The sequence below is a fragment of the Mercurialis annua genome, linkage group LG5 (genome assembly GCF_937616625.2).
Source record: "Mercurialis annua linkage group LG5, ddMerAnnu1.2, whole genome shotgun sequence".
Classification (NCBI taxonomy): Eukaryota; Viridiplantae; Streptophyta; class Magnoliopsida; order Malpighiales; family Euphorbiaceae; genus Mercurialis; species Mercurialis annua.
The window spans coordinates 51,492,723-51,511,097 of record NC_065574.1 but is presented as its reverse complement, the minus strand read 5'-3'; the positions used below and the strand labels follow the sequence as shown (position 1 = coordinate 51,511,097).

General features: G+C 28.8%; 2 protein-coding genes across 2 annotated transcripts; one reads left to right on the top strand and one right to left on the bottom strand.

Moving 5' to 3' along the window:
* The first annotated feature begins 870 nt into the window (after window positions 1-870).
* Window positions 871-5,468, top strand: LOC126680723 (MLP-like protein 28). The gene is made up of 2 exons (XM_050375905.2): window positions 871-1,181; window positions 5,004-5,468. The coding sequence occupies exons 1-2, from the start codon at window positions 998-1,000 to the stop codon at window positions 5,267-5,269; spliced, it is 450 nt and encodes a 149-aa protein (XP_050231862.1). The 5' UTR covers window positions 871-997; the 3' UTR covers window positions 5,270-5,468.
* A 3,185-nt stretch (window positions 5,469-8,653) lies between these two features.
* LOC126680716 (uncharacterized) lies at window positions 8,654-14,275 on the bottom strand. Its single transcript, XM_050375890.2, has 8 exons — window positions 13,637-14,275; window positions 12,456-12,719; window positions 11,555-11,798; window positions 11,159-11,431; window positions 10,747-10,946; window positions 10,335-10,447; window positions 9,328-9,468; window positions 8,654-8,844 (listed from the first exon to the last, which is right to left on the bottom strand). The coding sequence occupies exons 1-8, from the start codon at window positions 14,162-14,164 to the stop codon at window positions 8,763-8,765; spliced, it is 1,845 nt and encodes a 614-aa protein (XP_050231847.1). The 5' UTR covers window positions 14,165-14,275; the 3' UTR covers window positions 8,654-8,762.
* Window positions 14,276-18,375: the final 4,100 nt, after the last annotated feature.

Genomic DNA, 18,375 nt, shown 5'->3' with positions numbered 1-18,375 from the left:
CATGTGTGGCAGCCTCGTAGGCCACCACGTATAACTCTGCAAGAATTCCTGCTGCTAAGGCAGCATGAAAATTTTGTCCAAAAATTAATTTCACCACTGCTGCTTTCTTATCATTAATAGCATTTCAAATTAGTTAGATGTATCATTTATTGATCTATTATCGGTTGTACATCGTTAGTTCACTATAAGAAATAGCTGCTAATAGTGTTAAAATTGTTACTATTAAACAATAACAAAAATTGTGGCATGTGTCTTCTAATAAAACGTTGTTTTAAATAATTAGCAATAAAATACTCCGTTTTTAAAAATACTCTGTTTTGAAAATTTATTTTTTTACCTTTTTTTTCCGAAAATTTATTTTTTTACTCTGAAAATTTGTAAAAATACTATGTAAACTGTTTGAAACTGTATTTGAAACTATTTTTTAAAAACCGTTTGAAACTCTATTTGAAACTGTTTTTGAAAACGGTTTCAAATTATTTTTTAATAAACCTTTTGAACCCTATTATAAACTGTTTTTGAAACGGTTTATAAAACAATTTCAAATTGTATTTTTTTTTTTGAACCCGTTTGAAACTCTATTTGAAACTGTATGTGAAAAGTTTTGTAAAACGGTTTCAAATTGTATTTTTTGAAACTGTTTGCAACTGTTTGAAACTGCGGAGTAAAAAAATAAATATTTAACTTTTTTTAGGTACGTTTGCAAACTTTCAGTTTATGAGTTAAATATATTTTTAGTATTTTAGGCATTTTGCTAAACTTCCCTAAAATTTACTATGAAATGCTGCTTATAACTAAATAATGGCAGCAACCTTTAAAATTATTATTAATTAAATATCTTTTAGCAGCAAAAGAAAAAAATAGTTACAAAATTATTGTTATCAAATCCAAGTGTTTTTTTTATTGTGACTGGCTTCTATAAAGATGGTTAGAGTCCACAGCAATTATCCTCACATCGACAAATAGCAGATTTCCAATCAAAACGAAGAAGAAAATAATGACTCTCTTCGGCAAGATGGAAGCTGATGTGGAAATCAAAGCGTCTCCTGAAATATTTCATGATTTAATTGGTGGCAGACCACACCATATGCCTAACGCTTCACACAAATTACAAAGCTGTGATCTGCATGAAGGCGAATTTGGCAAACATGGCTCTGTCGTCTACTGGAATTACGTTCATGGTATTTCTGTTTTCCATTTTTTTCATCGTTATAATTGCTAATTATTCCATTATATATATTCCTCATGCTCACTCTTGTTTTTACAAATTATATATAACTCAAATGATATAAGCGCTGAACAGTAAACAGTTAAATCGTGGGTTCGATTCCTCCCACAAACGCTTTCCCTCCCTCAATTATCAAAAAAATATTGGATCAATATCATAATCAAACTAGTTAACACTTATTGATAAGTTCTAAATGGAGTTATTATTTAAGATCTTAATGAGAAGATGCTGAAAGTTATAGAAGGTTAAATAATTGCTGTTACTTAAATTTGAAATAGTATCAAATTAAGCTTAAGCTATTGTTTTTCATTCTTTTTATTTATCTGATCCATTGTTATTTGATAAATCTTTATATTATTTGTTTTTTTTTTTGGTTTAATAGGTCTTTGTGTTGATAGAAATTGTGAATGTCTATCTCAATCGCCCTTAAATGATTTTTTTAATTAAAAGTTTGGAGACAAGAAATCAGGAATCGCACCCGAGCATCTCAACTAGGTTGACACCCTCTTAGGGCATCTCCAAGGGAAGTCACCATTTTTCAATTTAGTGAATTTTCACCAAATCCACTCCAATGGTCATCACCAAATTCCTCACCAAAAAAACTATTTTTTTACTTTTTAATATAATAATCATTTTTAATTCTTAACATTTTATACACTTTTTACCAATTACACCCACAAACTTATTTATGCTCATATTCATACGAATTATAATATTATTCATATTTTTAAAAATAAATTGCTATATATTTTTTTAATTATGAATATTTTATAAAATTTAATTTTTATTAAAATTATTTAAAATGAACATTACATTAATTTATTTAAATTAATACAATAAAAAAAACTAAAATAAACATTACATTAATTTATTTAAATTAACACAACATAAAAACTAAAATTATATCATTGTCTCGTTAAATTATTTAATAAGTAAGTAATTAATTAAATAAAACTATAAATTACATGTACTAAAATGTAAATTAACCATATTATTATATTCAAAAAGTGAAATGGTGAAGGAAAAATTCCTTCACCATTTTTGATGAAAGAGAGTGTGAGGGAGTCACCAAAATGCATTTTGGTGACTCCCTTGAAAATGGGGAGTCATCAATTCCCATTTTGATAACTCCCTTTGGAAATGGTCTTAGCGAATACATCATTTTTCTCGCTGTCAAATAATATTAAAAAGAGAATAAAAAACCAATTACAAGAAAGTTCAAAGAAAATAGATTGTGCTAAATGCACAAGCTATAACTAAATAAACCAAAAACAAAGTTCAGTGTTGCCAATTCTCTCAGCAACCATAATGAAGCCACTAAACTGACAATAATATAAAAGTTGAAAATAACAAAAGGTCTCTATATTTTTAAATTTGTGTAATTATGACCTTTTGTTTATTTAATTTTCCAATAGGCCAATGCACTTATATATTTATATTATCTGGACCTTTTTAAATTCAATCTCACACATATTTCACAACAAGTGTAATGCGCGCTCTTTTTTATCCACAAAAATTCCTCAAAATACAAAATAAATTAAATAAAGAGACGAGATAAATATAAAAATTTAAAAAAATATTAGATAAATACAATTTTAAAAGTATAAAAGCCTAAAGATGAATTTAACCAATAAAAAAATTCATATACACTTTATTTACCACGCTATATATGGAGAGAATCAATAAAACTATATTATATTATCTTAATAAATAATAGATAAATTACAACAGGGATACCTGAGTTTTTTCTAATCTTCTATTTTGGCTGGACTTTTCTTATTGTTTCAAGCAGTGTTTTAAAACCCGGACCGGACCGGCCGGTTCAACCGGTTTGACCGGGAACCGGAGGCCTGTCCGGTCCGATTTCATCATAAAACCCGGATTACCGGTTGAACCTCTTTGAACCGGAAAAACCCGTATAAAACCGGAGAACCGGAGAACCGGTTAAACCATAAAACCGGCCGGTTTAACAAAATTTAAAGAAAACCGACGAAGAATCTAACCACTTCTTTTTTTTCTCCCGCCTATCAGTTATTTTTTTCATTTTCTTGGCCTTCTGCGATGAACAAACATTTTTTTATTTCCTAGAACAAATCAAACTTGACATTGTTTTATGTGGTACATCAAATTTCAGAGATGTTTGTAGTAAAGGGTAAGGATTATAGAGTGGGTGAATGTCTCTGATATTGGTTATATTGTTCTGATTTAGAAAATTAATCTTTTTTGTATTTTCTTTATTATTATTTTTGGCATTCTTTCTTAGGTCAACTTGCAATTAATGCCGTTTTTATTTTTCATTACTATAACAGACCCTTCATTATGCCTTCCATACCATAATCATTGTTTTGATTGCATATATTTTAGGTAACTCACATTTATCTGCTTAATTAATTTTATAATCTTATTATTTCCATTATTATCTATTTTTCCAAAATTTATTCTTGTAATTTATTTATTAATTATTTTTAAATTTGTATTTTAATTTCAAAGATATTTATATATACCTCAGAATATATATCATATATTGTAAAATGTATAATATTTTATATTTTAATTGAACGGTTGAACCACCGGTTGAACCGGTTAAACCGGTTGAACCTTGAACCGTTAGGCTCACCGGTTCTATCAACGGTCCGGGTTTTAAAACATTGGTTTCAAGTATTTACAAGTGTATTAAAGAAGTATTTTAGCCATTTTCCAGTTACCGGAATATTAGTAAGGCTAAAAATAATATTTAAATTTACAAATGTGTTTTGATATTTTAATTCCATATATATATGTGTGTATCATCGCGCAAATCACCGTCATTGTTTTACTAATATGACCTATAAATTTAAGTAAAAGTGGAATTATTTATATTTTTTGGCACACCGACGGCTAAAAGCACTCGTTTAATATAGGCAAAAGGTACAAAAAAACCTCGTAGTTTTTACAAAAGTATAAATCAGCCCTTTTTATTTTTTTGGGTATAATTAAGCTTTTTTTTGTTTTCAAATAGAATAAATAACCCCTTTCGTCCAACACCAACAAACACCCGTCAATGGCTGACATATCTCTCATAATCATATAGAAAAAGTTCAAAAATTATTTTAGTATCTAAAATATTTACCATATATTTGAGGGGGTAAGTGTCCTAAAAGTAAACTATAAGGGTTTATTTGTTCGATTCTAAAAAAACGAGGGTTTAATTGTTCAATTTAAAAACACGAGGGCTAAACTGTGCCTAAAAATATAAAAGGACTGATCTGTACTTTTAAGAAAAAGTCGAGAGTTTTTTTATACCTTATGCCTTTAATATATTTTTAATAAGTTAAAACACTACCATAAAAAAATTAAGATACCATAAGCAAAAAAATTCCATAAATAATTGAAAATTATAATTATATCACCTTATTGATATTTGATGTGTTATAATTTTGATAATTTTTATCCATAGATGATACGGCAGACATAGTTTTATAATAATTTCTATAAATCAACGATAATATTTTAAATTACATTTACAAATTATTTTAACTTCATGTGATAATAACTTCAATAATTGAGCTTAAAACTTATTGATATGACATACACCCATGCTATATTAAATGAATGCTAAATCTAATATCAAATCAAAAGAAGATCAATTGATGCTGATGCTTTAGATTAAAAGAATAACTATAGATTAAAATTTTGATATGAATTTAATTCACAAGAAAAAGTCTGGTACTGGTAATGATGCAATCAAATCAAATATTGGGCATGACTTTTTTTACAATTTATGAATAAAAAACAGATGGAGTGCCGAAGGTTGCAAAGGAATTAGTCGAAAAAGATGATGAAAACTTTTCGACAACTTACAAAGTGATCGAAGGAGACATTATGAAGGAATACAAGAGCTTCAACTTAATTGTTAAGGCTATACCTAAGGGTGAGGGCAGCAATGTGCATTGGACTATTGAATATGAGAAGCTGAATGCTGATATTCCCGAACCTCACTCCATACTCGAATTTGTCGTCGGTCTCACCAAAGACCTCGACGATCATCTCGCCAAGGCTTAAGCTTCCGCTCTCAACCGTATTATTACTACAATAAATTGTGCGGTAGCTACTAGCTAGATCGCGCACCCGTGTTCCTACCATTTTTAATACGTATTTGTGTGTATCAACTATGTATGATCCTAATGTTGTGATGCTATAAATATGATACATTCTATGAGTGTTCCTTTTATCTATTACTAAATGGGGCATTGTTAAGGTATATGGCTAGTAATGAAAATTTAGTACTATTGGAAATGAATGTTGCTGCTTTGAAAACAATCTATCAAAAATTGAAATTTGATTAGGTTTAATGATACCAAAAGTTCAAACTCTTCCGACTTTTTGCAAATTTATTCAGAACTTTCTAAGTTTACAAATCTATTATAATTTGACAATATTATTATAATTTTTCAATCAATTTTCGTCTTAGTATGCTATAGTGCATATTTGCCTTATTTGACTTTTTGACATGGTTGTCAAATCCGAACTGGAGCGGCCGGTTCGACCGGAAAACCCTCGAACCGGCCATATCAACGGTTCGGGTCGCACTAAAAACACTTATAATTATAAACCCGCGGTTTTTTAATCGAACTGGCCGGATAACCGCTGAATTGGACCAATTAACCGGTCAAGTAACCGGAAAATCCGGTCCGGTTCGGTCAATCACTTAAAAACCCAAGCCCTTATTAAAAAAAATAAGAAATTTAAATGTCATTGCTAGGATTTGAGCCTTGGTTGTTTAGTATATTTAGTGGAAGCATTCAATACCACCAAGTTAACTTACTATTTATGTCTATGTTTCTTATAATATAATATATATATATGATTATTAATAGTTATAATTTTTTATTTATTTATTTTTATAATACGGGTTTAATTCCGGTTGAACCCCGGTTGAACCTTTAACCCTTGACCCTCTAGTCTCACCGTTTTTATCACCGGGCCGGGTTTGACAACCATGCTTTCTGATCATGTTTAGCTTCAAATTGCTTCTCCTTTTATTTTTCAATTACTAAATATTAGAGAATTTAGAATTTGATTTTCACCTTTTTTGTTTTTTTGGATTATGAGTTAAATTTTACAATTATTAAAATTTAACTTTTCTAATTAAGAAGTTGGTATAGAAATTCAATTAAAATGTTGGACATATAAATTGATCTGAAAAAATTGAATAGAATTACGACAAAGTTATCAAATAGGAATAAATTTGCACACTTTAAAAGTTTTAAATAAATTTGCAAAAAGGAAAAAAATTGGCTTTTGTCACCATTAAGCCAATAAATTAATATCTTCATATTTATGGTGGGAAATAAATAAATCATGAATAAAATATTTTGATATAGTTTGGTCTAATGACTTTATAATTTGAGTTAAACTACATCCGAATATAAAAAAAAATTAAAAAACTTTCAACCTTTGATGTATAATGGACAAGTTAAACTCTATGTTTTTTTTTTTTTGATGAATTGAGATTTTATAAAAGGCCACAAAAAGTGGCAAAAAAACGCTTAACTACACAAAGCTTTCGCACATGAAGAGGCAAACTAGTTGCACACTAAAGGCTACGACTAAGTGAGAAAGTAAATCATCCAAGAAGGATACATTTAGGACTTCTAAAAAAGTCCAAGTCTGAATAAGAAAAACTAATATAACAACTGCTGAAGTAAAAGGCTGTCTTAACAAAAACACTTAAAATTACATCCTCCGATTCCAAAGTCTTTTGCTGAAAAATTCGCTTGTTTCTGCAATTCCATATCTCCCAAATCACAATAATCCACAACAATTCCCATAGCTTGGCATAGCTACATCTCGGCAAAAGGTCCAACCAAAGACAATAAAAAATCTCTAAAGAGCTTGGCATAACCCACGAAACACCAATCTTGCAAAGGACACCATTCCAAACCAAACGAGGAAAAACACAATGCATAAAAAGGTGATCATGTGTCCCTAGACAACCGCAAAAACAACAACTAGCATTTTCCATGTTCACAATACCACGGATAAGAAGGAACTCTTTTGACGGAACTCTACCATGTAACGCCGTCCACAAAAAGAATTTAATTCTTGGAGGCGCTAATGATTTCCACAATTTAGAAAACATACCTTTAGATGTCAAAAGATTAGAATTATTCTGCTCCAAAGTAGACTCAGTAGTTGATTGCCGACTGTTCTCATTTTCCCTTGACCTAACCTGATGCTGAGCTGAAGCTGAAATCCGGAGCTGACTGCTGCTGAAGTCCGAAACTGCCCAGCAGAATCTGCTCCCGTGAACTGCTGCTGAACGTGGTGGACCTGCAGAGCTGCCGACTGCTGAGTTTCTTCTCTGCGAGCTGTTGTCACTGCCCGAACAAACGCAGCAGCTGAATACAATTTTGAAGGCGATTTCCATTTCAAAATGTCAACTATTCCATCAACAAAATTCAGAGCATTAAATTTTGCGAGTAAGGAATTAAACACCTCCCTTTCTCCACTCCTCAATCTCCGCCTCCATCTCCACCCCTCACTAGCTATTTGCATAAGATTTGCATTTTTTTGGTTAGACAAATTAAATAGACTTTAACCTTAAAAAGCTCCAAAACAAACTATCAGTAAAAGCAAGAAAAAGAATTATTTATTTGGTTCATGAATTTATAAAAGTAGACCAAATAGTTAAAAAAATTATTATCTTTATACATTAATCCACTATTATTATATTAAAATTTAATAAATTTAAAAAATTATTATAAAATGTTTATACAGTTTTATTTTAAAAAAATAAAATAACATAACATTATTTTCATATAATAAATTTCTTAAAAATAAAACTATAGTATTTTAATTTTATAAATAATATTTTAACTAATGATTTTTCAAATCAAATTCAAATTTTGAGAAATTTCATATCTGTTCTATTTTAACAAAATAAATCAATAAATATTCATATATATAATTATGTGCATTTTCTTACTATAAATAAGCTGCACATTAATTTGAAAGCTTAGTAAAAATGATTTTGTTTTTCTTCAATCCTTAAAATGATATAAAAAAAATTGAAACTAAAATTAAATAAATATATCTTCCTTTGAGAACAGTTGAATATTAGGTGAAAAAAGATGAGTGATGTTATTGTTAGAGCGATAATTGGTAATAGCATAACAAAAAAAATGACAAAAACGTCTTCTTTTATTAATAAGAAAAAGATTGATATATATAAAGAAAATATCAAAACAAAAAATATTACTATGTTCCTATCAATTGTTGCTTTGCAACAGAATATATATATATATATATATATATATATATGAGCTCTCTTCTATAATTGCTCCTATAATTGTTAGATAGTCGGAAAATGTAGGCATTTAATGTAAAACTATGGAAACCCTTTTATTTCATTTAATTAAAATTTTGTATATTAGGTCATCAGGGTTCAAGAAGTGAAATTAGATTAATTTTCATAATTTCTAACAATATTATATACATTCTCATTATTGTTGTATAATAATATTGTTCCATCTATTTTCTTGACATTTTCATCTCATTTCACATGTCCAGTAGAGGCGTAATTGTCTATTTCAGTGATATCCAAAAATTTATCCACTCCACTTCCCATAAGAAACCTGAAAAAGATTCAACAGTTAATATTAATTTTTGGGTTAAAAAAATTTGTGATCACCAAATGTGTTCTGATTAAAATTTTAAATTCTTATATTTTGATAACTTAAATAGTTAAATTCAGTTTTACCAACAACAATATATCACTAAATAAATTTGCGCGTTTCCTCAAAAGAAAAAAAAATAGCGAAAAATCAGTTACATGGACAACAGAAAAATACGAGTTGTTTAATTTCATCATATGATTTAAAAATTACTATTTATTTCTATATTATCCATGTAAGCAGAAATTCAGCGAATATTATTTAGCGACACGTTGTTAGTAAAATCGAGGTTTGAATATCAAAATAAAAGAATTTGAAAGTCGCAATCGTTTTGTAAAACACTATGTTTACTATCTGGAAAAATAATCAACCCTTAATATTTCCCGTCGAACCTAAAATTGGAGTAAGTTATTTGCATAGAGCTAATGAAGCAATGTGACATACTTATCTCTGAGAAGTTTTGTCATAGATTGGCAAGCTCCAGGCACCATTGATTGCATATTTACAGCAATATTTGGATTGTGAATGCTCTGCCTCAAGTGTACCCAACCATGTTGTCCATGTTCTTCGTCTGATACTTTTGCTCTGCTCTGCCAAAAATGTACATTATAGTTTGCAACGATAATTTTCTCTCAAGCGGACTCATTTGAACACCAAAGTGTCGATTTGTGGTTTATGATAACTAAAGTGTGGAACAGACGGATTTCCGGATTTCACATTTAAAGAGTTCCGTCAACGCGTTTGAAGAAATTAGATATAATTTTTTATTGTTTTACTGATTTTCTGTTATTATATTGCTTGAATGTATTAACTTATTTAATCTTGTAGTATTTTATCTCTTTTAATAAAATTTTCATTATTATATAAAAAAAAAAGAGGCAATGGCCTAATTCTTTTGTATTATTATAATACAAAAAGTTTGGAAAACAATTTTTTAATAAAATGAATATAATTTTATAATTATAATGAAATTGATAAATGTATACTAAATTAAAAATTATGATAACTTAATACAATAATTTTTTATATAAATTAATTATATCAAAGTAGTAAATAAAAAGGAAGCAGTGCATAATTGATAGAAAAATAGATTTAATTCATTATTTTAAGATAATTTTGAAGAAAAAAAATCCGTATCAGAAAAAATGGACATAATTTTTTAAAATTGGATAGACAATTTCTTATACATTATATGAATGCGTTAATTATGGACTAATTTATTATACAAATAAGTTAAAAAGTTAAAATATGTTTAAATATTTCAATTCAATTTTTTAAATTTTTATTTAATTGTAATTCAAAAAATTAATAAATTTAGTTATAGTAACTTTTCATCATGATATATTTATCAATTCAGCCATAAATTTAGATATATTACTTTATTTTATTTTAATCGTTCGTGTCATATTAATTTTCGAAATAAATTAAGAAAACATCCGTGAAGTCGGTACCTGTACATGTAAGCATCCACAGCAGTCGGAGTGTCGTTGGAGTCAGCAAGGCAGCCGTCGGTGACCCAACAGTCTCCACAGGAGTCCAATTCCCATCCTTCAAGTTTTCCTTCCTGTCGCCAATCGAATATGCAATTACCTTCAGTAATAGTTTTTGCCTTCATTTTAGTTACAATATTTTTATTTATTCTATTTGGATGATTAAATTATAACTTATTATTAGTCTATTATTTGTATTGCACATTTAATCGAAGGAGTAATCGTGGATAAATAATCAAAAGTTGGTTGTCACTTACGCATAATTTGACCGGAAATTATTTAAAACCCTCCTAATATAAATTAATTGGAAGTTTAATTACCAAACCGAAACGAAACTGAAATAATATGAAAATGTTAAATATAGTTAGTGTACCTCAATGTAGCTTGCAAATTTCTCAATTGCTTCAATAGCTTTTTCCTTGGCATGTCTTGGCTCTGCAATTACATTCATTCTTAACTCTATAGATTCAGCTGGTTCTTTAAGATCTTTTATAAGACTGCCAATTCCTTCATCGGATCCACCAAGCTTCATTCGTACCATTTCAATTATGATTTTCACTACCATGTACGCCCCTATAACAAAATTTATACTCAGTTGTGAACTACAATTAAAATGTACTAATCGAAATTCAATTAAAATTAAAAGATTTGACCACAAATAATAAAATTAAAATTATATATATTTTTACGTGATTAAGCCTAACTTATATTCGGGACTAAAGGTTTCCGCACCTTCCTTTGCCTATATTCAACTAAATTAAAAGAGAATGCATATAAGTATTTACCATCATCTAAGAAATAATTCTCTTTAAGAGCACCATGTCCTGAAGTTTCCATCATGAGATGTGTTTCAATCCCATCCTTATTGAGATGAACTCCTTTATCAATCACATTTCTATAACCAACTCGATATAAACAATGTTGCCCACCTCTATCAGTAATAAACCTAGAAAGTGCCATACTTGTTCTTGCATCCGTCACGATTGTAGTTTCAGGATGTTCTCTCAGGACAATAGCCGACATCAATGCGATGAGCTTGTCCCCGTTGATAGCATTGCCTGGCGAATTCAGAAATTTTTCATAAGACCGACAAAATAACTATATTATTGAATCGTATTTAAAAAATATTATTTAACTAACTAAATTAATGAGGTTGCCTTATGTAGGTTTGCTCATGTTACCTTTATTATCGACTACGCCACTTCGGTCTACGTCGGTGTCGAATACAATTCCGAGATCGGCTGAGTTTTCGAGGACGGCAGCTCGAGTAAGTGCCATGGCAATTTTATCCTCAGGATTTGGAATGTGATTAGGGAACATTCCATCTGGGTTTAAGTGTAAGGAACCAAATGTGTCTGCTCCGAGTTTGTCTAGTACATTCCATGTGAAAAAACCTCCTGATCCATTTCCAGCATTTACAATTATCTGCAATTTAATTATAATAATGAAATCACTGAAAAATTTACAACTTGAATTCAAAATTATGTTTTAAATCTTCCCACTTTGACAAATCAAAAAAAAGTCCTGAACACAAAAAGATCGGAGATAATTAAAGTTTTGGGCTGGGTCTGGTTACTTTAGCTGTCTACTTCCTTTGGGTTGACAATCTTATTTATAATTTGGCCCATGGTTCTATTTCTTCCTTTTTCTTACTAAAAATTCAATTTATTATCTCTGTCCGATGAATATAGAAAATATTTTAATTCTAAGTTTTCCACTACAAAAAAAAATATTTTTATAAATTTTGAAAAAAAATGGGACAACATCTTTATTTGTTTTATGAATATTGATAGTTGCAATAGATTCTCTAACTCCAACCAATTAAAATTTACTAATTAGAATAATTTTTTTTAAAAAAAATTGCAATCAAATATTAGAGAGATATTATGCCTTCAACTAGAAGAAAAAAAATTACACGGTTAACAAGCATACAATTTAAATTTTCAAAAAAAAAAATAAAAAAAAAAACTATCGCTTATAGTACCTTCTTAATAAAAATACCTTGATTGAAACAGATGGAGCTTAAGAATTTCTCGTTCCCTAGACATGATATGTAAATATTTAAATGGTTAAAAGTATAACCTGAAATCCTTTGAGAGGGGTGTCATAGTGCAAAGGATGGTTAACTCGTCCTTTGATGATGTCCCGGAGATGCTTCGCGTAGGTGCTCATGAAATCGACTCTAGTTGGTGGAATGTTTAGCAATGTGGATACTTTTGTAAGCCTATTTGCATACTTACGTGCTGCTTTGTCGCATATTTCCTCCACCTCAAGCGAGGTTAATCCTCCTCTCTTTGTAAAAAACTTTAGACCATTTCTAGTGTATGGCAGGTGTGACGCTGTCATCTGCAGAAACATCAAATTTTTATGTCAAATTTTCTTTTTAACTCTCAAATTATTACCTAAAGACAATCACTCAAATAATAACGGTCCTAATTTAGAACAAATGTGCTCTTATAAAAATAATTCCAAATGTCAGGCATACATTATACATATATCGAAAATTCATTACAATATAGGATTAACCATCAAAAGATCTATGTAACTTCAAATTTTTTGTTTATCCGGTCCCTCTTCAAAATGTGTTATTCATTATGTCTAAATACTATTTAGTTTTTTATTTTAACGGGTCTTTTATGGATGGAAATTGTAAATGTGTGGCTCATTCGCCGTTACTTGGGTAAAAAATTTCACATCAAAAATGACGAAAGGCTCATATACTTTCATATTTTTACCTATCCTTTTTGAAGTTTTTTATTCAATAGGTCCTTATATTTATAAATTTTTCTTTATCAGTTCCCCTTTCAAGTTTGATGGTGTGAATCATTTTGCCAACATGTCGAAAAAGGTAGACATTTAAATTCGATCTCATGCAGATATTACAACGACTCTCGTTCATGTTTTTTTTCCGTCCAAAAAGGACCTCAAAATTCAAAATAAATTAAGTATATCAGGGACTAGTTAAAGATGGAAGTTTGAAAAAAGATTAGATAAATAAAATTTTAAAAGTATAGGGACCTAAAAATGAATTTGGCCTATAATATATGTCAAACTGAGTTCACATATTGGTTCCTACTCCCTGAAAGAAAAATACTTTCTGAAATGCAATCGGGTGCAATTGACTTATTTAATAGCACTTCATGCACATTATTTTTTCTTCTTAGAGCATAAATAAAGTACGATAGAAACTTTCAAAAATGGTTTTAAAGGCCAATTTAGAAGAAAATATATGAAAACAAAAAAACTAGGTTTTCTAGTAATACCATTATAGAAGCATCGTATTGAAATGGAGGAAGTATTGTACTCATAAAACAAGCAGGAGTTGTAGCAAGCCCCATATCAAACACCATGCACCCAGCTCGAGCAAGACCAGCAAACACTGCTACACTCAACAATCCTCCCGTAACTCTCGGGTCCTTACCAAGCGACACTCTAACATCTTCAACAACACGTCCACCATTTTCCTTTTCCAACCCCCGGATAACCCACTCCCCAAAACTCTCCGCAATGGCCTCCACCGCGGAGGGCGTAAGGTCGACAATTCTACCTTTCTCGCCTTCCAACGCCACCCCGCGAACATCGGAGCCATTTTGCAGTCTCCTGATTCTATCCATTTCTTCATGGATAATAACTTCATTGTAATTTGTAGTACTCGAAGACTTTATTTTCGTAAATTTTAACCCCAAACCAATGAATTTAAGATTATTTTGATATGGCTTTGATGAAGATTGAAAGATTGTTCTTGGGGCATTGTTTTGCAGGGAAATTGAAGTTGAAGTGGAAGCCGCCATGGATTCTGATAAGCTGGCGGCTTGAAAAATTGGAAGGTTTTCTTGAAGAGATGTTTTTGAACACAGAAAATAGGGCAAATTAAATGAAAAGATAAGGTATTAAGATTGGACAAATGAACAAGAACCCTACAATTCATAGCCATCTTTGTAATAAAAATATCGGTTATAGAAAATTCCAAAAAGCCTGGAGATTTTTTGTTTGTTTTAATTTTCATTTGTTTTTGTCCAAGGCTTGTGTGTCATTGTTCTTTGATAAGCAGTTGATATTTCTTTGTTTCTGAAATGACCAAAATAAGGATATTCTTTGCATGGTTCTAAATGATGTTTGCAAAGAGTAGAAAAACTGAATCAGTCCAGCCAGCAAATTTGAAAGCAGTTCTAAAAGACGACCATTTAATCTTGGGGAAAGGAAAAAAATTATAAAGTTATGTACCTTTCAGAAAAATTTACATTTGCAACCGAAAAAGTTATAAAAATTACATAATAGATTTTCACTTTTTACGTACCGTATCAGAGACGTATTGATAATTATATCAAATATTTATTAAAAATATATTTTTATAGTAAAAAAAATTACATAATAATATATAAACAATATTATTTTTTACTTTATACATATTTTTAAAAATTAGATGATTTTTTTGGGGCAATTTTATTGTCATTTCCTTGGCCAAATAAAGCTTAGCAAGACAGTTTAACATGAAGGTAACTAGGGAGATTTATACATTTATCTAAAAAATAAAATTATTTATATTTTTTACCTCAATAAAGAAAATTAAAAAAAAATACCTTATAGTTTTTTTCAGATTTATATTTTTATCATGGGTATTAAAATAATTATGATTTTACTCTGTTATAATCTAACTGTTAGTGGCGTTATCATCTCGGCATCATAATTATTCTATTAAAATTATTTTTCGTACTTTATCATACTATTATCTAACATTATCATACTCCAAAAAAAAAGGTTTTCCAAAAATGGGTGATCAAAAGATCGAATCACTATGCCTATCTTGGTGGTCTTTCTTTTAAGCTGACTCATATTATCATAACCTGATTTTATAAACATTATCATAAAAAATTATCATAACATCATCACGACGTACTTTATCATAACAGTATATTATCATAACGTATTTTATTATAACTATATCATAACATTTTATCATATAACCTTATCATATTATTATCAAACGGTATCATATTATTATCATAAAATTTAGGCAAATGTCGTAAAAAGGCCAAACCTTTCATAAAAATTTCACAAAAGTCCTAACCTTTCAATTTTGTCGATTTTGGCCAAGAACTGATTATTTGGTCTCACAAAAGTCCTGACCTTTCAATTTTGTCGATTTTGGCCAAAAATGGATTATTTGGTTTCACAAAAATCTTGACCTTTCAATATATGTGCATGCCACGTAGGCACCACGTATGCGCCACATAGGCAAATTGAAACCAAATTGAGAGTTGGTCACAATTGAAAGCAAATAATCTGTTTTTGGCCAAAATCGACAAAACTAAAAGGTCAGGACTTTTGTGAAACTTTTATAAAAGGTTTGGCCTTTTTACGACATTTGGCCTAAAATTTATCACACTATTATCATATTGTTATCATAATGTTATTTATCTATTATCATAATTATATCACACTATTATCATAATCGTATAATGTTATGATATTGATATGATATAATGATAATGAAATGATAACCAAGCACTTTTCTTAACAGAAAATCATTTTTCTCTGCAGTGTTATAATACTGATATGATAACGTCATACTGATACCGATATGATAATTAGACGTTGTTTTCTGCAAAAAAAATCATTTTTCATCATAAAATCGTTTTTAATGCAAATTTTTAGATCTTGAACTGAAAAAATTAAAGAACAATTCTTTTAGATCTCAGAGTTAAAATATATCATAATAATCACCATTAGTAAGAAAAAAAATTAAAATTAAATACGGAAGAACGGATAATCAATGGCGGAGCAAAAGACGAAGCAAAGGCGGAGTGATGGTGGATCGTTGAAGGGACAGCACCGGAGTGAAGAAGAGAGAGAGAGAGAGAGAGAGAGAGAGAGAGAGAGAGAGAGAGAGAGAGAGAGAGAGAGAGAGAGAGAGAGAGAAATACATATGTTAAAGTAAAAATAAAATGCTTAGAATAAAAAAGGCTTAAATGCACAAAAAATCACCAACTCTCGCGTGTTTTTGGTATTTGACACGAACTTTTAATTTTGGCATATAAATACACGAACTATCAATTTTTTGCATATATGACCAAGTTTCCATATTAGGTGAAAAACGGTGTCGTTTTAGGTATAAAACGTTGTCGTTTTAGGTCAAAAACGGTGTCCGTGCTATATATGCAAAAAAATTGATAATTCATACCCCATAATTAAAAATTCGCGTCAAATACCAAAAACACGCGAAAGTTGGTGATTTTTGGAGCAATTTAGCCAATAAAAAACAATGAGTAATAAGTATTATTATAATAAAAAGATTTGAGTAAAAAAAAGTGCTAAAAGGTAAGTTATTTTTTTTTATTGAGGAAAAATTTACTATTATTTTAAAAAATAAAGTGTTTTTTCTATTTTTTTCAGGTAATGAGAAAATAACAAAACTATACAAAAAGAGGAATAAAATAACAACAATGCTAAATTTGCTGAAATATTACATGAGCACCTCAAAAAAATGAAACTTTACATTTAATACCTTCCCAATGAGAATGCAACACATGACACACACAAAACACATGAAAAAGGTCAAAAACGCGTCAGAATAGTCAAAAACGCGTCAGATTCGCATCTGACATGCGCCTGACACGCGCGTCGGAACCGTGCGTCAGTCACGCGTCAGTACGTCAAACTATTCGAACATGTATCATTTATGTATCTGCTATGTATCGGATATGTATCAAAGGACATATCTTATTATTATTTTTTCATATTTCTAAAATAATAAATAAATAAATATATTATTAATATGTATTATTTATGTGTTTTTAAGGTGTATGTATAATATATTTTAAATTAAAAAATATATGTATCACGTGCTTTAATTAAAATTCACACATCAAATAATATAAATAACATTTTGATATGTTACTATTTACGGTAAATTGAAGCATAAAAAGTAATAAGTTATGAGGTATATATATAATATCAAAAGGTTATTAATATTATTTGATATATTATTGTTTTTGAGGTGTATATATAATATATTTTAAATTAAAGATACATGTATCACATACTTTAATTGAAATTCACGCGTCAACAACATTTTTATATGTTATTCGATATAAATATTTTTAGTATACATGGTCAATACACAAAAAAAGAAATAATAATATTATCCACTTCATTAGCATGAAAATATATTTTTCTCTTTATTTGCAATAATTTCTCATTATGCGTCTAAATTATTTCTGATATGTATAAAAAATGTATCCTATATGTATAGTATTTGTATTTGAGTTGTATATTTAACGCATTGAATATATAATTTACGGGTAGTTGAAATGTATCTATAACATATATTAAAATAAAAATATGCCACATGCTCTGTAAATTGTATAAAATATTTATCAATGATACGTATTAAGGATATATTTATCATGTTTTAATTGTATATGAAAGATGCATCTAACAAATATATCTAAAAGACATATATATTTTTATATATATATATATATATATAATATTTTTTAAGCTGTTTCTGCTATGTATTTATGATGTATCCGAGATGTATCAGATATGTATCAAAAATATATCTCGATAGCATTGAGGTACCACCATTGACGAGATGACGCGTATACTATTAAGGATATATCTATCATGTATAAATTATATATTAAAAATTAATATAGCAAATACAACTAAAAAACATGTCAAACACGTTTAAAGAATTAATATATATATATATATATATATATATATATATATATATATATATATATATATATATATATATATATATATATATATATTTAAATTTGAATGAATTTGAGTTGTTTCTAACATGTATTTGATATATACAACATATGTATCTGATATGTATTTAAAATGTATAACGATATACTAAATTTCTCGCTAAAAAAATTAATACACCACATAAAATTAAAAAAAATTGAAAATGTTAAAAATAACACATAATTTTTTATATAACACATTAAAGTTTAAAGTTTACACATTATAAAAAAGATTACAAAAA

Excerpts from the sequence above, each read along its gene's own strand:
- LOC126680723 (XM_050375905.2), top strand. The coding sequence starts at position 998 with ATGACTCTCTTCGGCAAGATGGAAGCTGATGTGGAAATCAAAGCGTCT. Across the intron at positions 1,182-5,003 it reads CTACTGGAATTACGTTCATG|ATGGAGTGCCGAAGGTTGCA; the intron begins GTATTTCTGTTT and ends AATAAAAAACAG.
- LOC126680716 (XM_050375890.2), bottom strand. The coding sequence starts at position 14,164 with ATGGCGGCTTCCACTTCAACTTCAATTTCCCTGCAAAACAATGCCCCA. Across the intron at positions 12,720-13,636 it reads AATACGATGCTTCTATAATG|ATGACAGCGTCACACCTGCC; the intron begins GTATTACTAGAA and ends ATGTTTCTGCAG. Across the intron at positions 11,799-12,455 it reads CCCCTCTCAAAGGATTTCAG|ATAATTGTAAATGCTGGAAA; the intron begins GTTATACTTTTA and ends ATTAAATTGCAG.